The sequence below is a fragment of the Staurois parvus genome, unplaced genomic scaffold, assembly GCF_062004578.1.
Source record: "Staurois parvus isolate SC_StPar_1 unplaced genomic scaffold, SC_StPar_1.0 ptg000445l, whole genome shotgun sequence".
Classification (NCBI taxonomy): Eukaryota; Metazoa; Chordata; class Amphibia; order Anura; family Ranidae; genus Staurois; species Staurois parvus.
In genome coordinates, this window is record NW_028318241.1 from 7,372,571 (window position 1) to 7,394,668 (window position 22,098).

Here is a 22,098-nt window from a genome sequence, read left to right on the forward strand (position 1 = left end):
AAACGGTATATAGTCCCCTCCTAGGTAGCTAAGGGGAGCTGGAATCCAATGGTTAGAGAGGGGCTGAGCAGCAGCCCAGGTGTAATAGCCAGAGTGGGATCAAATTGTGGTCAGGACTGAGAGGCTCTGCAGGCCAGCCCCTCTAAAACTTCCCCTTGCTCTAAAACTTTGGAGGAAGGCCTGGAAGCAGTGGGTGGATCTGTGAAGTGGTTGGACAATCCTTAAGGTTAGGCTCACACTAGCTTTGTAGGTAGGCGTTTTGCAGGCATTTAAGGGGCGTTTTTAATGCCTCTCAAACGCCTTTGAAAATTATACATATGGCAGCACACAGTGCTGTTCACACTGAATCAATAGCGTTGCATTGTGGCAAAATTGATGCCTTTTGTCAAGTCAGGAGGAGTTGAAGCCTTTCAATGCCTCCCATTTAAGTCTATGGTGACACTCCTCAAATTCCTGGCAGGCGTTTGCTGGGCATTTGCGGAGTGGTTTTAACGCTTGGAAAACATCTATAAAATGCCTCAAAATCCTGCATAGGGCATTTGGGGAGCGTTAAAAATTCTCACCAGAAGTTAAGTGTGAACAAGCCCTTAAAGTAACAGGAGAATGCGGGTGGATGAGGGAGAAGTGAGGTTAAAATGCAAGAGCCTGGGAGGGGCTGGAAGGGGCTTGCGTCCAGGAGAGATGCTGGAAAGGAGGAAAGCTGTGGACTTCACTGTCCCCCTGAGAGAGGACCACCTGGTGGCAGGGAAGGAGCAGCCCAGCTGATAAGACGGGTAGCAGCCACCGACCCAACAGCAGCCCAGGAGAAGGACTCAGTGAGTACACCTAAACCCCCTGGGCCAGAGAGGGGAGAGAACATTTGGGTGGGAAAACTAACTTGCTCTGCAGCTGGGACTATTGCCGTTCTAGTAGTAATTACTACTGGATCCCCTGTCCAGGGATTTCTCCATACAGCCGGATTGATGAGTATCTGGGGTTGGAGAAGTACATTGGGAGATGCTGGCTAACTCTCCAGAAGAGGATTGTTGTGTGCATAAAGGCTTGTAGTATAGTTCAGGAAGTTTGTCCTCAGTTGCCATTCCCTTGGGCACCCCATATACCCTTTACCCCATCCAAGTTCTACATCCCTAATAAAACTTCAAAACAAAGCTCAAGGACTGGTTTTCTGTCTCCTGGTGCAAGTCCTGGTGAAAATGTGTGATGCCTGGTTGTGCAGGACTATAGGGGGACCAAAATCTTTAGCAGCTTCAGCAAGGGGGTAGTGCTACACATAAAACTGGGAGGAGGGGGGCATTCTTTGGCCATGACTTAATGGTGCTGGTCAGTATGGGTACATAGTATTTGGGCAATAGACATTTCCTCCCTGTTTCAGTGGTTATAATAATTTACGTTAAGATATTTCTGTTGTCATTATCAGTATATTCACACATTAGATTGTGGTTGATAACAGAGTTACACTTGCCGCTTTCGTATCAGTTCTTGAGAATTTTCCATGATGATTAAATTATTCGTTGAACAGTATGACAGCCTTTCTGCAACATTTACAAAGATAATCTTTTGTTTTTTATTTGAACTGGGGAAAGCCTAATATACTCTATTATTACTGTAATATATATACAGTTGTGTTCAAAATAATATCAGTCAGACATCACTAACCTGATCAATCACTGTTTTTGGTAGAAATGATATTTCTGCCTGGCAAATAATTTACTAGCAGGTGTAGTAGAGTAATAGAAATCCAACAGACCCAACAGTCATGACATGCATGCTGCTGATTCTGTGTAATTGAATCACTAATTAAAAGGGGCATGTTCAAAATAATAGCAGTGTGGAGTTCTGTTAGTGAGGTCATTCATTCTTTGAAAAACAGGTGGCAATTATTGCCCTTATTTAAGGAAGGAAGGAAGGCAGCAAATGTTGTACATGCTGGTTACAGTGCATTTCTTTCTGAAATTCTGAGGAAAATCGGGCGTTCCAGACATTGTTTAGAAGAACAGCCTACCTTGATTAAAAAAGTTGATTGGAGAGGGGAAAACATATAAAGAAGTGCAGAAAATGATAGGCTGCTCAGCTAAAATGATCGCAAATGCTTTAAAATGGCGACCAAAACCTGAAAGACGTGGAAGAGAGCGAAAAACTACCATTCGAATGGATAGAAGAATAGCCAAAATGGCAAGGACTCAACAATCAGCTCCAGGAAGATCAAAAGAAGGCCTATCGGCAAGAAGCCCCCACAAAGTCCCACTGTTGAAAAAAATACGTGCTGAAGAGGTTACAATTTGCCAAAGAGCACATTGACTGGCCTAAAGAGAAATGGTGCAACATTTTGTGGACTGATGAAAGTAAGGTTGTTCTTTTTGGGTCTAGTGGCCGGAGACAGTTTGTCAGACGATCCCCAAACACTGAATTCAAGCCACAGTACACTGTGAAGACAGTGAAGCATGGTTGCGCAAGCATCGTGATATGAAGATGTTTCTCATAGTACGGTGTTGGACCCATTTATCGCATACCAGGGATCATGGATCCGTTTGAATACATCAGAATACTTGAAGAGGTCATGCTGCCTTATGCTGAAGAGGAAATGCCCTTGAAATGGGTGTTCCAACAAGACAACGACCCCAAACACACCAGTAAACGGGCAACATCTTGGTTCCAGACCAACAAGATTGACGTTATGGAGTGGCCAGCCCAATCCCCGGATCTTAATCCAATAGAAAACTTGTGGGGTGACATCAAAAATGCAGTTTCTGAGGCAAAACCAAGAAATAGAGAAGAACTGTGGAATGTAGTCCAATCATCCTGGGCTGGCATACCTGTTCACAGGTGGCAGAAGTTGGTTGACTCCATGCAACACAGATGTACAGCAGTTCTCAGAAACAGTGCTTATACAACTAAATATTAATTAAGTGATTCAAAGGAAAGCAAAATCTTCAAACATTTTTCAGTTTATATAGTGAATGTTTGAGTTTGTAAAGAAGAATACAAACACTGCTATTTTTTTGAACAGTCCAATATTCACTTTTCTTAAATTTTTTTAGAGGAACAGCACAAATTTTATATATTTTTCTTCATGTTTTGTTTTGGAATAGAATGTGTAGTTTTCCCAATGCATTTGTGTGTATGAAAATAAAAGCTATTAGAAGGATTTTGAGCTTTCTTCACTTTTTTCAACACACTGCTATTATTTTGAACACAACTGTATGTATATATACTCTATTATAAATGTGTTTGTTTCTTTTAAGGCTTACAGAAATCTAAATTATGAGCTATGGGTGGACATGGGACCAGGGGTGGATTGACCATTCGAGCACTCTGGCACTGCCCGAGGGCCCAGGGTCAGTAGGGGGCCGCATGAGATGCCCCTGGTACCTTTCATTGGCTTTTTCATAGGCTTTTTTGGGTGTGGGCAAGGACACGGGGGCCCCATGATCCCCTATTGCCCGGGGGCCCCATGAGTTGTCAGTCCGCCCCTGCATGGGACTATTTAAACACAGCTAGTTAATTGCCTCTGGGGTTCCAGTTCTCAGCAGGAGTTTTGTTTTATTTTTACAGGCAGCTAAGATTGCAGAGATATAGCTTTTCTTTTCTGCAATAAAGAGCTCGCCTGCAATATTTTACTCTTACAGTATATTTCCACTTCAAAGGCTAAGTCCACCTTTCTGGTTGTGTTTTATGTTTCATCCATATTTAGGGTGTGGCATTAAACATGGTCATAGTCTGCACCCCCAAACTACCCCCACCTGCTAATCCATGGTTGTTCTTCTTGCAGTCTTGCAGTCTATGCCCACACAGCTGAATTATTACTTCACTATCATTGAACAGACAGACTACAAGTCCCATCTGCCACCGCAGTGGAGGAACCTGTAGATCTCAGTGAAGCACAAGGGTAGTGGCGTCACCGCACCTGTAGTCCATTGATACTTCCATACCACCACAGCAGATTTGACCTGTACTGTACATCTCAATGGTGCACAAGTGTAGTGACCTCACCTCACTAGTAGTCCATTGATATTTCCATACCACCAAGGCAGAGAGACTTGTAGATCACAATGGAGCACAAGAGTGATGATGTCACTGCAGTTGTAGTCCACTGATTCTTCCATACTACTACAGTCAATTGATACCTCTATACCTTGGCAAGTACCTGTGGCTGAAGGAATAGTCCACAGGAGCCTGTGCACTGCACCCATGATCCATTAATTGCTGTTGCTGTTGCAACGCTCTGCAGGCTTCAATGAAAAAAAATAATAATGCACATTATTTTTGTAATCAATGTGGGGGCCTGTTTTTTAATATGGTGGTATATGCCTTTAATTGTACAAACCAACAAACAAGAAAAAAGAGAGATGGTTTCATGTTTATTGAACTATAACGAGCCTTCTGACTCTCAATATGTTCTGCAAACACTCCCTCCTATAGTTCATTAGCTAAATTTTAACACAAATTTCCAGAGGCGCTAGAGGAGGTATCAAAATAAGAAAAAGCAACTACAGTTGGTAAATCGTCCCTTTTACCCTTCTGCCTTAGGCTGTGGCTTATAGGTGCCATTGCAGTATATACAGCCCTGCAAAGCACTTAGGATTGATACTCGCATTGGCATTTTTGTAAAAAATAAATAAATACATTGCATTTCAATATTCTGTCTCTTTAGGCTGTCAAAACAAGAAGCAAAGATGTGACAATTCTTCTGACACAAATATGCAGGCTGAGATTAAACTGCACGTCACAGGACTACGAAATGATTACTGTAAGTCCCTGTAAGTTGTTTTATTTGTTTTATTTATTTGTTTATCTGTATTATAATTATTCTATGAGTTAATCATAAAATTATGATGCCTATGCATTATTAAAGTGTCAGGTGCAGTGATCTGAAGGGACCCTGGGTGCACTGTAAATAACCAGTTATGAGAAGGAGAAACTTTTCTTTTCTCTTTCAATAATTATGTTGCTTTAAGATCAGAAAAGTCTAAAACATTACATGTACATTCACATGTAGATTTCAGGAATTTAAAAGTTAACTAGCGTTAAGTGTATGAATTGTTAACAAATAATGTCCTGTGGAAGAAGGAAGAGAATAAGTTAAAAAAAAGAAGAGTAGAAGATGATAAGTGCACAATATATCATTTGAATTTCAATTAATTAATTATTGTTATTTGCAAGATATTGTACCCAAGGCTTCCATGTTTCACTGAATCTTGATTAAAACCAAATTGTCATGGGTTGTGATAAACAGAAAATTAAGTGCTATATTGAATAATAACATGACTTTATTCAAATAAGCTTTTTTTTTTTTTTACATGTAAATAGATGTGACTGAAGTTAGGTACAGGCTCATTTCAGCTCATTTTACAATTCCCAATTTAGTAAATTAGCCCAATTGCTTATCATTTGACACTATTTTAATTGTATTTTTTGCTGATCAATTCCTTCTAATGTTCCAGGTTAGAGACTGGTGGGGAATATCAAGACCCTAAAGCCATTAGAGTTGTTTTTTGCTTAAGTACTATCTCAAATTGTTTAGTTAAATGGTGAAGCTGCTGCTTTAACAAGCATTCTATCTAATTTGGGGGTATACTGACTTTCCACTCCCTTAAAGGGCTTGTCTTCCCCATGTACACCATGCTTCTAAAGGTTCTCAGTACTGATATCTTTTATTCATGTTTCCATATCCTCTCCTAGGCTCTGGGTAGTTTAAAGAATTATTGATCAGTTCTTCTCTTGTAGGGTCTGATTCATTCAACTGTGATATGTCATAGTGCATGCTAAAAGTGGCAAAATTTAGTAGCATTATTACATATGATAACTTAAATTTTCATGTGTTATTAACCACTTGAGCTCCAGAGGATTTATCCCCCTTAATGACCAGGCCTTTTTTTGCTACTCGGCGCTGCACTAATTCAACTGATAATTGCGCGGTCATGCAATGCTGCACCCAAACAAAATTTACATCCTTTTTTTCACACAAGTAGAGCTTTCTTTTGGTGGTATTTGATCATCTGTGCGCTTTTATTTTTCACGCTATAAACAAAAAAAGGCCAAAATTTTGAAGAAAAACAATATTTTTTACTTTCAGCTATAAAAAATATATAGTAAACTCAAAGTTGGTTATAAATTTAGGCCAAAATGTATTCTGCTACATGTTTTTGGTAAAAAAAAATCCCAATGAGTGTATATTGATTGCTTTGTGTGGAAGTTATAGCATCTACAAACTATGGTATAAATACTGCAACTTACACCATTTTTCTGCTATACAGCGCTGCACTAGTTTAATGGACAATTGCGAGGTCATGCAATACGGTACATAAATTAAATTTACATCCTTTTTTCCCCACAAATTGAGCTTTCTTTTGGTGGTATTTGATCGCCTGTGCGGTTTTTATTTTTTGTGCTATAAAAAAAAGGCTGACAATTTTGAGGAAAAAAAAATAATATTTTGAACTTTTTGCTATAAAACATGTCCAGTAAAAAAAAAATGCAAAAATCTAATTTAGTCATAAATTTCTGCCAAAATGCATTCTGCGACATGTCTTTGCTAAAAAAAAAAACAATACGTGTAAATTAATTGGTTTATGTGAAAGTTATAGCGTTTACAAATGGCGGGAAAGATACTGGGATTTTTAGTTTTTTTTTTATACTAATAATGGCGGCGATCAGTGAATTATGGCGGTGATCAGTGACTTATGGCAGCGACCAGTGACTTATGGCGGGACTGCGGCAGACATTCTGACATTGGGGGGTACTGACTTGGGGTCACTGATGTCCCCAAAAACACTAATACAGTGATCAGTGCAAAAAGATAAACACTGACACTGTACTAATGGCACTGGGGAGGAAGGGGTTAACTTTATTTTGCAGGGAAGGGTTATCTGAGTGAGGGGAAGGGTTTTACTAGGGGGCGGGGTGTGTGCTGGACAGGACACCGCTGATCGAGAGAGAGAAACTCTTCGGTCTCGATCAGCTCGTCCTCGAGCTGACAAGGAAGTGACAGACAGCACAGCTACTGCAGCTGTGCTCTCTGTCACTGTTTACCGCCGATCGCCGGGAAACAGTTGGCTGTGACCCGGCGACTGACATCTGCGGCGGTGATCGGCGGGACAGATAGGGCGGCGGCGCGCCTCGCGCGCGCCCCCTATCTGTTTACAAAACACACGTTTTAAAACGTGGTTTTGCCTGCCAGTGCCGCCCTGCCGCCGTGTTTCTACAGTGGCAGGGCGGCAAGTGGTTAAAACATGGCCACATGGAAGAAAAATATATTTTAAATATATTTTAAAAATATTCTCCAAAATATATTGACATATATTTGAAATGCTACAATTTTGGCCATATTCAATATATTTCAAAATATTTTTAAAAATAAATAAATAAATAAATATATATATATATATATACACACATATAGACATACTGCATGTTGAAATGCATTTTTATTACAAAATCTGTGAAAAATATTTTTAAAAATAAATGTAAAATATACTGTGTGTCTTTAAAAATACAAATCTACATTTTTGGAAAGCATTTACAAATATATGTAAATATATATGTTAAAATTAATTTTTTATATGTTTAAAAAATCTGAAGAATGTATTTTTTCAGATTTTTTTTACATATAAAAAAGTCATAGGCATAGTCAAAAGGCATTTCAACATGCAGCATGTCTATATGTATATACAGTATATATATATATATATATATATATATATATATATATATATATATTTTTTTTTTTTAATATATTGAATATGGCCAAAACTGTACCATTTCAAGTATATGTCAATATATTTGGGAAGAGTATTTTTAAAATATATTTCAGATATATTTTTCTTCCATATGGGTGACATCTTCCTTTGCAGCTTTAACCACTGATTCACAAAGAGTTTTCTACAAAGTCAAATTATTGATTTTGAGTGTTGTAGCATTTTACCTTCTATAGACAAGCAACATACTCTGTTGCTTGTCTGTATACATAATCACACTGGCGATTCTGCCACTGATGACACCTTACTGAATAGGTGTTGCTCCCTCACTAGCTGTAGAATGGTGATTGAGGGAGCAGCGGCAGAGTGACCTCTTGCTATTCCAGCCAACGAGGAAGTAACACTATAGGTTAAGTAATGCAGCACTGCCCCCATAGGAGTCGCTGAGTTTTCGGTCCCCCGAATGCTCTGCACAGCCAGGCAACACACATTTTCTTCCACACCTGAACGCTGAAGTCAGTAACCAGTCCTTGAGCTTGGTTTTAATGGTTTATTAAGGGGTTTTGCACTTGGATGGGGTTGAGTAATGCAATGGGATGTAATGGGATGCCCAAGGGAAATTCAAACTTGAGGACAAACTCCTTAGCAACTATGTACAGATACGGACAAAATAGTCCCTCCTATGAGAGCATTCCAGCTCTTTTGTGTACCTCCCCAGACCCCAGAAGAATCCTCCTCTTCAACCAGCTGCCTAAGAGGCAAGGGGACCCAGAAACTGCTGCTTTGCAAAACAGCCCCCCTGGTTACCCTCTCACCTTATTCAGCCCAGGGGATGTAGGATTATCCACTTTCTCCCCTGTGAGCTTGGTGTGTTGGTGGCTGCCTTCAGGCCTTCAGTGGGAGGAATAGTGCTCCATCATTATTGTCAGTGGGAAGAATCGTGCCCCATCATTGGTGTCAGTGGGAGGAATCGTGCCCCATCATTGGTGTCAGTGGGTGGAATCGTGCCCCATCATTGGTGTCAGTGGGAGGAATCGTGCCCCATCATTGGTGTCAGTGTTTGGAATCGTGCCCCATCATTGGTGTCAGTGGGAGGAAGTGCCCCACCATTAGTGTCAGTGGGAGGAATCGTGCCCCATCATTGGTGTCAGGGGGACGAATAGTGCCCCATCATTGGTATCAGTGGGAGGAATAGTGCCCCTTCATTGGTGTCAGTGGGAGGAATAGTGCCCCATCTTTGGTGTCAATGGGAGGAAGTGCCCCATCATTAGTGTCAGTAGGAGGAATAGTGCCCCATCTTTGGTGTCAATGGGAGGAAGTGCCCCATCATTGGTATCAGTGGGAAGAATAGTGTCCCATCATTGGTGTATCGGGGCAGCGGGACAGGAGGAGCACAAAGGGACAGGTGAGGGGCAGTGGGACAGGAGGATCGCAGAGGGACAGGTGAGGGGCAGTGGGACAGGAGGAGCGCAGAGTGACAGGTGAGGGGCAGTGGGACAGGAGAAGCATAGAGGGACAGGTGGGGGGCAGCGTGATGGGGGGGCATGGGACAGGATCGGGGCAACTGAACAGGAGTAGCACAGTGGGACAGGAGGAGCGCAGTGGGACAGGGGAGGGGCAGTGGGACAGGAGGAGTACAGAGGGACAGGTGGGGGGCAGCGTGACAGGGGGCATGAGACAGGATCGGGGCAGCAGGACAGGAGGAGTGCAAAGGGACAGGTGAGGGGCAGTGGGACAGGAGGAGCACAGAGGGACAGGTGGGGGGCAGCGTGACAGGGGGCATGGGACAGGATCGGGGCAGCGGGACAGGAGGAGCGCGAAGGGACAGGTGAGGGGCAGTGGGACAGGAGGAGCGCAGAGGGACAGGTAGGGGGCAGCGTGACTGGGGGTCTTGGGATAGGATCGGGGAAGTGGGACAGGAGAAGCGCAGAAGGATAGGTGAGGGGCAGTGGGACAGGAGGAGCGCAGAGGAATAGGTGAGGGGCAGTGGGACAGGAGGAGCGCAGAGGGATAGTTGAGGGGCAGTGGGACAGGAGGAGCGCAGAGGGACAGGTAGGGGGCAGCGTGATGGGGGGGCATGGGACAGGATTGGGGCAGCGGGACAGGAGAAGCGCAGTGGGACAGGAGAAGCACAGAAGGATAGGTGAGGAGCAGTGGGACAGGAGGAGTGCAGAGGGACAGGTGGGGGGCAGCGTGACAGGAGGAGCGCAAAGGGACAGGTGAGGGGCAGGGGGCATGGGACAGGATCGGGGCAGCGGGACAGGAGGAGCGCAAAGGGACAGGTGAGGGGCAATGGGACAGGAGGATCGCAGAGGGACAGGTGAGGGGCAGTGGGACAGGAGGAGCGCAGAGGGACAGGTGAGGGGCAGTGGGACAGGAGAAGCATAGAGGGACTGGTGGGGGCAGCGTGATGGGGGGCATGGGACAGGATCGGGGCAACTGAACAAGAGTAGCGCAGTGGAACAGGAGGAGCGCAGTGGGACAGGTGAGGGGCAGTGGGACAGGAGGAGCACAGAGGGACAGGTGGGGGGCAGCGTGACAGGGGGCATGGGACAGGATCGGGGCAGCAGGATACATATCATATCAGTATAATGGAGTACAGGGAAGGGGGGATATGCATTACTGTATACATGTCATATCACTATAATGGAGTACAGGGGAGGGGGGATATACATTACTGTATACATGTCATATCACTATAATAGAGTACAGGGGAGCTGGGATATACATTACTGTATACATGTCATATCACTATAATGGAGTACAGGGGAGGGGGGATATACATTACTGTATACATGTCATATCACTATAATGGAGTACAGGGGAGGGGGGATATACATTACTGTATACATGTCATATCACTATAATGGAGTACAGGGGAGGGGGGATATACATTACTGTATACATGTCATATCACTATAATAGAGTACAGGGGAGCTGGGATATACATTACTGTATACATGTCATATCACTATAATAGAGTACAGGGGAGGGGGATATACATTACTGTATACATGTCATATCACTATAATGGAGTACAGGGGAGCTGGGATATACATTACTGTATACATGTCCTATCACTATAATGGAGTACAGGGGAGGGGGGATATACATTAATGAGTAATGTATATCCCAGCTCCCCTGTACTCCATTATAGTGATATGACATGTACACAGTACTTACTCCTCGAGTCCCCCGCGGCGGTGGAGAGGGTGTCTCCTCCCAGCGGAGGAGAACGGACCTCTCCTGCACTTGTCCCCTCAGCGGGGGTGCCGCAAAAGCCGTAAACCGGAAGTTTTAAACCGGAACTCGGCTTCACAATAAGGCTAGGAGAGCAGGTGCAGTCACTCCAAGCTTAATCTGTGCTTTCTGCTCGCCACAGAGGAATTTCTCCTTGCATTTGGCGAGTGGGAGAGCGGCTTTTTCAAGCCCTCTATATATATATATATATATATATATATATATATGTATATATATATCAGACATTGATCATCATCATAAAAAGTGCAAATCAGTAAAGTACAGCAGTGTTCAATATGTGCTAAATTTACTGATAAAGTGCAGACCAAAAGTAGGATATTCTCACTGCAGCTCTTCTCCCAGAGACCCCCAGAGATTAACTCACCTTCTGGTTTTAAATACTCTTCCCAAATATATTGACATATACTTGAAATGGTACAGTTTTGGCCATATTCAATATATTAAAAAAAAAATAAAAAAAAATATATATATATATATATATATATATACTGTATATACATATAGACATGCTGCATGTTGAAATGCCTTTTGACTATGCCTATGACTTTTTTATATGTAAAAAAAATCTGAAAAAATACATTCTTCAGATTTTTTAAACATATAAAAAATTTATTTTAACATATATATTTACATATATTTGTAAATGCTTTCCAAAAATGTAGATTTGTATTTTTAAATCAATAAGATGGTCAAGCTAAGCAGATTTTATAAACTCCTCCGGCTGTGCAGCAACTCCACAGGGATGACCAGTGACCACTAATCTCTTTGCAAGGGACATAAAGGCTCATTGTGCAAAACTCTTTATTAAAAAATAATCCAAATCCACGTGAATTAATCCAATAAATCCAACCCAAATCCAAACCCACAAAAAAAACCCTTAAATCTTCTTGTGCTATCAGGTACAAGAGGATCACACTACCCTTTAGTTCAAACTTGTATGGAGGATATGGATTTGTATGATAACTATATATAACAATAGATTCAGTACCCATGTCACTGGATGTTCACTTCAAGGATATCTGCTTTTGAAAGCATTTAATAATCTTTTAGATCAATGCTGTAAATAACACTGACTTTTCTTTATACTTTTTCTGACACGTACATGTTTTTCTTTGCAGATCTGAATCTGCTGGACTGGAGTTCAGAAAATCTTGTTGCCATAGGGTTAAAATCAGCGACATATATCTGGAATGGAGAAAGCAATATTGTGATACAATCACTACATGTAGATTCACCGTCCACATATGTTTCTTCAGTATCATGGATAAATGGTGGGACATGTCTGGCCATTGGGACCAACAATGGAGAAGTTCAGGTACAGTTTTGTACATTTGCTTTATTCATAAGTATTCACAGTTTTCTATTAAATCAATGGCTATGTTATTATTTTAAAGTTGTGGGACATTGAGACCCAGAAAAGGCTCAGGAACATGCTGGGACATATGTCAGTAGTTGGAGCTCTGAGCTGGAATCAGCATATCCTCAGCAGGTAAGGAGTAAAATAAAATAGTACAAACAGAACTGATGCAATTATTTTCTGTTTTTACACATCTGCCTCAGATAATGATCAGTGAGGGAATCTACCAGTCTTGAAGTTCAATGCAAGAAAAGAGGTAGCATGCTAGAGATTTACTATGAAATTATAGTATGCTTTATACCTTCCCTTCTGTATTATTTAAAAGAAAGGTACCTTGACAATAAAATTTAATTCTGTTTTCTAAGTGCATGTATTTCAAAAGAGTTTTACAGTCTCATAGAAATTAGTCTCCATATATCTCTTCGCGTTGATCAGCAGGGGCTCTTCCCCCAATTTCCATGTACACCCCCTGGTCACATCAAGTCCGACTTTGAAATCGTGCGACTTACAGTGAAGTCACACCCTTTCAAAGTCGGGTGACATTCCGATTTCAGGTGCAATTTGCAAGACATCTGTCACAGATGTCTACGCAAATCGCACCAAGAGTAGTGCATGTACTACTTTAGAAATCGGTGCAGCTCTGACCAAGTCGGAACCACACCGATATGACCGCTGTAATTGCGGACATTAGGGTGCAACTTGGCATACAATTTGCAAGTCGCATGGCATGCAAAGCGCATTGGAAGTCACACCCAGTGCAACTGGGGTGGTAATCAGTTTTTTGAACTGCACTGTAGAGCTCCAAGGCTGCCAAAGCTTGGAGTGTCTTGTCCTTTTTTGATGTTGCGCTTTCCATTCTCAGACACTCATAACACCAGAAAACTAGCATTTTGAGAAGGAGGTGATCAAAAGCAACTTCTATATTTCTTTATGACAGTTTTTCTGTTAATATGGAATTATGCTAAGGCATATAAAATGAGAATGATAAAGCTGTTATCAGTTAAAAACATGCTAATTGTGCTTTATTGTCAATTATAATCCAGTGGCTGCAGGCTTGGCCATATACATCACCATGATGTTCGTGTGGCACAACACCAAATGGGAACATTACGTCACCAGCAAGGCATTTGTAGTCTAAAGTGGTCACCATCAGAAAAGCACTTGGCCAGTGGATCAAGCGATGGTCACCTAAATATCTGGCCATATGATCCAGGATCAATCAAGCTAAACACTCCTCTACAGAGCATCCTACACCCTACTGCTGTAAAGGTGAGATTGAGATATATTCTTGTTATCAGTTGACTAAGTAGACCATAATAAAGGACCAAGGACTAGGACTGGATTGAGACCTGGGTTTAAAAACAAATCCCACAGTGCAATTTTTTATGTACACATCCATCACTGTAACATTATTAATCTGCCCACAGTGGTACGATGGAGTAGGTTTTGGAGTAGCTATGATGTGTGCCATAACTACTTAGGTGGACATCATGCTGACAATACAAAATTGGGACACATAAGAAAAGACATATTTTTCTCATAAATATTTTTTTTTTTAACTTCATAGATATTTGGATATTTCTATAGTTTTCTGATTTTTTTTATGGACTATCTTTAAATGTGTGAACAGTTGGTCTCTTTCATCTACAAAACACAACAGATACAGTATGTGTTGTGCCACACAATGATTGCTCTTTTTGAGTATTTATTTTTTTTTATTATCCCCTCTCAAAGAATTTTCAAATTCACTTTAATTACTGAGCACCACAAACTGAAAACACTATTTAATAATTTTTAATATTCAAAGCAAACTCACTTATCCATCTATGTTTCCATGCTTTATGATGTTGAGAAATCACTTTGGAAAAAAAACCACTAACATTTCTAGCTGCAGCCAGCTTGAGTAAGGGCAGATGATTCACGTAGCATTTAGTTTATGGAATCCATCTGCCCTTGGCTCAGGCACACAACCAGGAGGGAGTGCTTAGCTGAGAAAGCCCCTCTTCCCTTCCAGATGAAAGAAAAAATGCTGGTGAAGACTCCTGAGATGTGTGACATAATTTGCATAGGCCAGAAACTAGGAAGAAACTGAAGAAGTGTAAAATGAGTAAATATAATACACCTTCCTTTGTATTTACTAATAATAGCATCATAAGGATTAAACATAGTTAATGTTGATTGAGAGAGTTTAGTTCTGCTTTAAAATGCAGTCATTGGTGCAGCCCTTCCAGTACTGCACATCCTTTCCTCAGTCTTTCTAGATCTACAACTACGCTCCCTGTCCTGAACTCCATTTACTGGACTTCGATAGAAAGCTTTCCTGCAAGTCCATAAACCTGTTGATGGATCTCACATCAAAGTCAAATATTAACACTGAGTGAGGCTCCAAACTTATGAATAATTATAATGAACTGCTCAACATTGAGACCATTATTATCTTCATCAGGCCATGAACTGGTGTCCTTGGCTCTCAGAAACTCTTGCTGTTGGAGGTGGAATGCGTGATGGACAAATACGCATCTGGGACACAAGTAGTGGAAAAAACACCAATTCAATTAATACAAACTCACAGGTAAGACACAAACAAGTTTCAGATTGTATAAATCAAAGGATTTCTTGCATCCTGTTGGGGCTTCACAAAAAAACCTGAATCCCTCCAAAAAGAGCCCACTACTACTGTTTATTTGCTGAGATGATAAAAAGGGAAGCAAAAAAAATTATTATATTTAAAGAAATAGATGGAGACAATAAAAAACGAAATAAATGGTGTTCACCAGACAATGCTTGGGTTCTGAACCCCCTGAATATATCAGAAGGTCAACACAGTGCCTTAGGCTGTTGGGCCTTGCTGGTGTAAATTCTTTCAATCATGAAGGGTCAACATCACATGGGGCATTACCCAGGGCAGTCTGCATATAAATGTATGGAACACTCATTCCTTCAGACTATCACATACCTATAAAGGCATTTTGATATGACATAACTCCTGCAAAGAGCCAACTGACTGCATGCATCAGAGTTAGGATATCTTAAGAGAAGTTCAGAGGAAAGGTCCTGTGATGTTTTCAGTACCCTATGTACAGCACACTTATGGCCTCTCCCCATCCATGATCTGCTCACATTGCAAAGAGAAGCCCAGAGACCTCGTTATGACATCACTGGGCCTAAAATAAGGAATGCAATTAAAATGGAAAGATTTTATTTAACAATGTTATTAGCATGTTGATGAAAGGGAGGAAACATAGAATTCAAAATATAAGCAGATTGAACTTCAGCTTTATGTTTGGTATCAGAAGCAAATCTAGTGCTATATTCTTTCAGGTGTCTCTAAATTTAACTGGTTCCCTGCCGTCCTTTAGCAAAGCTACCGCTATGGGACAGCAGGGTTGCTCAAAATCACATATATACACGTGATTTTGCATTTCTGGCTAAGGGGGCACGAGCGTGCCGCCCTACCTGTGCTACCACTGGCAGCTAGAACTGTCACTGAGTCCAGGCCAGAGATTCCCCACCGGCAACCACCGATCACCAAGGAACAGTGATAGGGGGGAGGTCTGTATGTAAAGAACACAGATCTCTCTGCTGTCAGCACTGACATGCTGCTTTGGATTGCTCTGCATAGCAGAGCAATACAAAGCAGTATGTTTCCGTAGTAAAACACACACAGCACACACAGTAAAACAACACACAGTTAACCCTTTGATCGCCCCAGATGTTAACCCCTTCTTTCCCAGTGCCATTAGTACAGCATGCTTTTTATTAGCACTGATCACTGTATTAGTGTCACTGGGGATGTCAGTGGCAGGTAGTCAGTTCCCACCCAGTGTCAGAATGCCTGCCAAAGTCCCGCTATAAGTCACTGATCGCCGCCATTACTAGTATAAAAAAAAATAAAAATTCCAGTATATATACTGCCATTTGTAGACACACTAACTTTCACTTAAACCAACTAATTTACATGTATTGGGATTTTTTTTTAGCAAAGACATTTAAATAAAAAATTCTAATTTTTTTACTGGATATGTTTTATAGCAAAAAAATATTGTTTTTGTTTTCAAAATTGCTGGTCTTTTTTTGATTATAGCGCAAAAAATAAAAACCGCAGAGGTGATCAGATACCACTGAAAGAAAGCTCTATTTGTGGGGAAAAAAGGCACATAAATTTAATTTGGGTGCAGCAGTGCATGACTGCACAATTGTCAGTTAAAGTAACACAGTGCCGTATCGCAGAAAATGGCCTGGTCAGGAAGGGGGGTAAATCCTCCGGAGGGCAAGTGGTTAATTAAATTGATTCTGAATTACTTAATTTCTCCTTTTTGCATTGCTCAAGCAGTTGCTGGGAGTTGCTTCTAAGGTATTAGGAGCTGTTCTGAGTTTCCAAGAGCTGCTTCTGAGTGATTTCAAATTGCTTCTAATTGATTTTGAATTCATATTATCTGGCATGCAGAAAAAAGTGTTGGTATCGAATGCTCATGTACATTAACCCTAAATATTACCTGGTGCTCCTTTATGTAAGCCAGTTGTAAAGTTAGTATTAACATATGAAAAAATCATTACATACAGTACATATTTTCAAACCTCTGTGACTTTTCTTTGACAAGATCTGTTCCATTCTTTGGCTTCCCGAAACAAGAGAGTTGGCCACCAGTCATGGGACACCGAGGAACCAGGTGACTGTCTGGCAGTATCCAACTTTGCAAAAACTGACAGATATATATGGTGAGTCTATAGTATATTCTATAGTCAATTCCATGAATGTAATGAAAGTATTTTAAAAGCAAATTCCCTTTTTAACTTCATGTATCTTTATTGATAATTTTCTCCACATGACATGCTGACCGAGCTGAGTACCCTGTTTGTGTTTGTTGTTATAAACTAATAAAAGAAAATCTGCATTTTGCATTTTTTAAACATTAATTTCTTCAAACATTTTTAAAAATTTTTGAAATATACGTATGTTTTTTGACAGTGCATTGACAGTGAATTCTTGGAACTAGGAATAGACACAACTGCATGTTTCTAGTTCTACAATATAACGTAGAGGAGTGTAAATCTAGAGATTAAAGTGGTTGTAAAGGCTGAAGGTTTTTCACCTTTATAAATTCTGTGCATGAGAGTAAAAAAACTACTGCTCTCCCCTCAGCCCCTCCGCCCCTCAATGCTTACATGACCTCAATCGCGATCCAGTGATGTGCCTGAGAGCAGTGGTTCCTTTGGGTCTCTTCCTCCTCATTGGTTGAAAGACAGGAGCGGGAGCTCCTGCTGCTGCCAATCACAGCCAGTGAGGAGGGGGCAGGGGGCAGAGCCAAGCCGTGCTCTGTGTATCTAATGGACACACAGAGCAGGGCTCGAGAGCGAGCATGCACGAGTACCTCCATAGCAAGCCTCTTGGCGGGGGGATGAGCCAGAAGTGCTGGTGGGAGAGTAGAGAAAAAGGATCAGGACTGCTCTGTGCAAAACTATTACACAGAGCAGGTAGGTATGACATGTTTGTTATTTTTAAAATATTACATTTTTGCCTTTAGTATCGCTTTAAGCAACAAGGCAGGATGTGGGAATTGCTAATTGGGAGTTTTTTGACCAGGCTTCTAGGAGGGCTCAACTGGCATACAGGTATGACAATAAAGAGCAGTAGGCCTTCTGGGTATACACTCACCGGCCACTTTATTAGGTACACCTGTTCAATTGCTTGGTAACACAAATTGCTAATCAGCCAATCACATGGCAGCAACTCAATGCATTTAGGCATGTAGATGCAGTGAATACGACTTTCTGAAGTTCAAACCAAGCATCAGAATGGGGAAGAAAGAGGATTTAAGTGACTTTGAAAGTGACATGGTTGTTGGTGTCATACAGAATGGTCTGAGTATTTCAAAAACTTCTGATCTACTGGGATCATCTACTGGGATTTTCATACACAGCCATCTCTAGGATTTACAGAGAATGGTCCAAAAAAGAGGAAATATCGAGTGATTGTCAGTTGTGTGGATGAAAATACCTTGTTGAGGTCAGAGGAGAATGGGCAGACTGGTTGCTGTGACATTCAGTTGGTAGGGTCAGAATTTGGCGTGAACAACATGAAAGCTTGGATCCATCCTGCCTTGTATCAGTGGTTCAGGATGCTGGTGGTGGTGTAATGGTGTGGGGGAGATTTTCGTGGCACTAGCAAGGTGTACTCAATAAAGTGGCTGGTGAGTGTAGGTCTAGAGAGAAACTCCATGTGAGGACCCACTGCTGGGGAACTTATGAAAGAGCATTTGGGAAGAATGCTGGACTTTAGGAGTTTGTGTTGGTGGCAATGAAGTGTTCTGCAGTGTAAATGAGAAAAGGTGAAGATGTAAAGCTGTTGTTCTTTGGTAGATTGTTGAAAAAGTATCCTGTGTGTGTGGACATCCTTTATTCAAGAAGGTGAGCTTTGGCCTAGGATGATGTGAGTACTGTAAGGGAAGTGGGCCTTAGGCCTGGCACTGTGTGACACAGTATGATGGAGTTTCTTCTAAAGTCAGGTATGTGTGTACCCTATCTCATGAAGATGTGGGACCCTAGGCCAGCTTGGCAGGAACTGGCAACTAATCCAGGTTGCCAACATGTGTATATCACCTATTGGGACTTAAGCATGTGTTTGTCAGTTGCCAAGGCAAGCCACAAATAGCAGCAACCATATTCCTGCCCTAACAGGTTTCTTTAAAGTGAATGAATTATATTGCCATCATTGGTCTAGCTTAGCATGATGTAATTATCAATCTAATACCTGGAGGGCCTCTGGGGGTGCTGGAAATCACTGTAGTAGCCCAGGCTACATAGTTATAGCTGTGATCTTTCAGGTCCTGCACAAATGGCTTCCCCTCATCACACTGAACAGAGCAGATCACTTGCACAGACCTGCTGCCAGTTTTTTTCAATAACTATACTGCATTTTTCGATTGAATGAGGGTGGATCCTGATGTGCTTTGCCTATCCTTTCCACCTCATTCAGTCAAGGGGACACCTTGTATTCATGGAAAAAACACAAGTTCTCTAAATGGCAGCAATGCCAACCAAACATCCCCTGTGTGCAGTGTGCATAGGAAGCCACTTAAGCAGAACCCGGAAGATCACAGCAAGGGGCGGACTGACCATTTGGAAACTCGGGCACTGCTCGAGGGCCTGGGGTCAGTAGGGGGCCCCATGAGATGCCCCTGGTACCTTATTTATAGGCTTTTTTGAGTTTGGGCAAGGACACAGGGGCCCCATGATCCCCTATTGCCCGGGGGCCCCATGAGTTGTCCGTCCACCCCTGATCACAGCTATCATTGTATGTAGTGCGAGCTACTACAGTGGTTTTCAGCATCCCCAGTAGCCCTCCAGATATAAGACATCGATAATTATATCACACCATGATGGGCCAAGTTAGTTATGGAATAAAGATCATTTCTGGAATTCCTCTTTAAATAAGATTGACTTTATTTCATGACAAGGACACCCCTGGTTTTGCACTTACAGCTGTCTGCTAAGAATTTAGTTTGCTGCAGTTTTATAGAATTAGAAAAACACGAGGCTCAGCATGTGTAGATGTGTGTTGTTATTTTATATTTCTTTAACACAGATTTGATCTGGATGCATTATTTGATCTGTTTGTTATTTTACCCCTACAGATCACAAAGGAAGAGTTTTATATCTTGCATTAAGTCCAGATCAAAAGTGGATCTTTTCTGCAGCTGCAAATGAAACAGCAGTTATATGGAAATACCGGCAAGAATAAGAATATTTATAAACTGGAACTTCTGTAACAAGAATGAATATGTATCGGCTCATGCCTTTAATGCTGAGAGAAGAAAAGGCAATTCATTTTTCAATACTGATACACTGGGTGTAACAGATATTATTTTGTGATAGTGATTGCTGGTAACTGTGCTGTATTTCTAGATGGAAAGATTGCCAGTGCTACAATGGTCCGCACAGATTGTCTACCCTAGAAAGGGTATAATCCTGCCTGAACTGAGTATGTCTTCTCTACATTTTCAAAAACATGGGCCATATTTTCTTTCACCTTCAACTCTCATCAGTCTGAGGACTTCTGATTATTCTACCAGAATAGATCTCTATTCTACTAAACATTTTTTCATTAGACGTACTTCACTGCTGGATGGGGATATGAGAATTCTCATGGAGTCAATTTACCTATTTTTATCAGTAGGAAATAAAGGAAACGCCCGCTAATTTCTACTGTAAGTCCTCATGCACACGGGATGTTTTGATAATGTTAGTAACGTTAGCTGTGTAAAGTCACTTTAATAACGTGAGTTTTTAAGCTTTTTTTTAGCGTTTTTGCATTAGCATTTAGTGGAGTTTTCCCGCAATTACGTTTTTAGAGGTTTTTAGCTTTTTTTTTACCCCCCAATTTTTTTTTCGGTCAAAAAAAGTCCAAAAACACTGGTTTGAGGTGTTTTACCGTGTTTTACCACGTTTTTCAGCATTAGAGTGTTTTTACGTCTAAAAAAACTCCTCTAGAAACCCACTAGTCCTTGTTTTTTTTCCAGCCAAAACAAGTCCCAGGCAAAATACCTTGATTACAGTCTATGTAAGCATGGACACATAGGATAACATGCTGGGGGGTTTACTGGCTGTAAAAAAACGTTCAAAGCCAAAAACAGCAGCTGTAAAAACGTCAAGTGTGCATGAGGACTAAGCCCTCATGCACACGGGACGTTTTGATAACGCTGGTAACGTTTGCTTTGTAAAGTCATGTTAAAAACCTAAGTTTTTCTGCTTTGTTTAGCATTTTTGCATTAGCGTCTAGCCGCGATTAGCAGCATTTTCCCACCTTTTCCCGTGTTTGCGTTTTAGCTTTTTTTTTACCAAAAAATTTTTGTTTTTTTTGTAAAAAAAGTCCAAAAACACCGGTTTGCAGCATTTTACAGCGTTTTGCTGCATTTTCAGCGTTAGAGTGTTTTTACAGCTAAAATACTCCTCTAGAAACCCACTAGTTCTGGGTTTTTTTCCAAACCAAAAAACATCCCAGCCAAAAAATATGTTGATCACAGTCTATGTGTGCATGGACACATAGGATAACATGCAGGGGGATTTACTAGCTGTAGAAAAAAACATCAAAAGCCAAAAACAGCCACTGTAAAAACCTCAGGTGTGCCTGAGGACTAATAGTTTAGCATTCTGGCAGTCAATGCAACTTTATTGTAAATGTAAATTGTCATACAATTATGTCACAGCCATTTGAACCATGTGACAGTTTGTGTTGGTGCATAGGTAGCTTTGGACCAGGAGTGTCAAACTCAGATGATCAGTGGAGTAATTCTTCCAGTGACCTCATTATGTCAATTTATGATCAGTCCTGCTTAACTTTACAAGAGATTATAGCACTTTAGTAATTAATTTTATAGCCATAATTGCAATTTACACCTTTTTATCCTAGATAAAGTGTTCATCAAAATGGAGTAAAATTATGTAAGGAAATGTTTTATCAACTGCTGAACAGTTAGGTCCTCCTTCAGTTTCAAAGTGGAATTCCAGCTGTTTTTGTGTTTATTTAAAGTCAGCAGCTACAAAAGCTGTATCTGCTGACTTAATAAACACACATTTACCTGTCCCAGGGTTCAGCGATGTGCTCACCCACGCCATCCCTTCTCTCCTTCTTCTCTCCCTGGCGCTGGCATCTCAACTGTGGGCACCAGGCTGTGACAGCTTGCGGCTTCAAAGCCGCGTGCCCACTGCGCATGTGCGAGTTGCACTGCGCATCCTAATTGGTCCAGCAGTCTTCTGGAACCTGTGAAAGTTCCCAGGAGACTGCGG

At 41.3% G+C, this 22,098-nt stretch overlaps 1 protein-coding gene across 1 annotated transcript in view; it reads left to right on the plus strand.

The window, feature by feature from the left end:
- CDC20B (cell division cycle 20B) overlaps positions 1 to 20,053 on the plus strand; it is a 79,509-nt gene extending 59,456 nt beyond the window's left edge. The window contains exons 6-12 of the mRNA XM_089688042.1: positions 4,652 to 4,747; positions 12,074 to 12,270; positions 12,350 to 12,444; positions 13,356 to 13,581; positions 14,759 to 14,884; positions 16,914 to 17,031; positions 19,947 to 20,053. Coding sequence (XP_089544168.1) covers positions 4,652 to 4,747; positions 12,074 to 12,270; positions 12,350 to 12,444; positions 13,356 to 13,581; positions 14,759 to 14,884; positions 16,914 to 17,031; positions 19,947 to 20,053 — 965 coding nt within the window. The remainder of the gene's footprint in view (positions 1 to 4,651; positions 4,748 to 12,073; positions 12,271 to 12,349; positions 12,445 to 13,355; positions 13,582 to 14,758; positions 14,885 to 16,913; positions 17,032 to 19,946) is intronic.
- Positions 20,054 to 22,098: the final 2,045 nt, after the last annotated feature.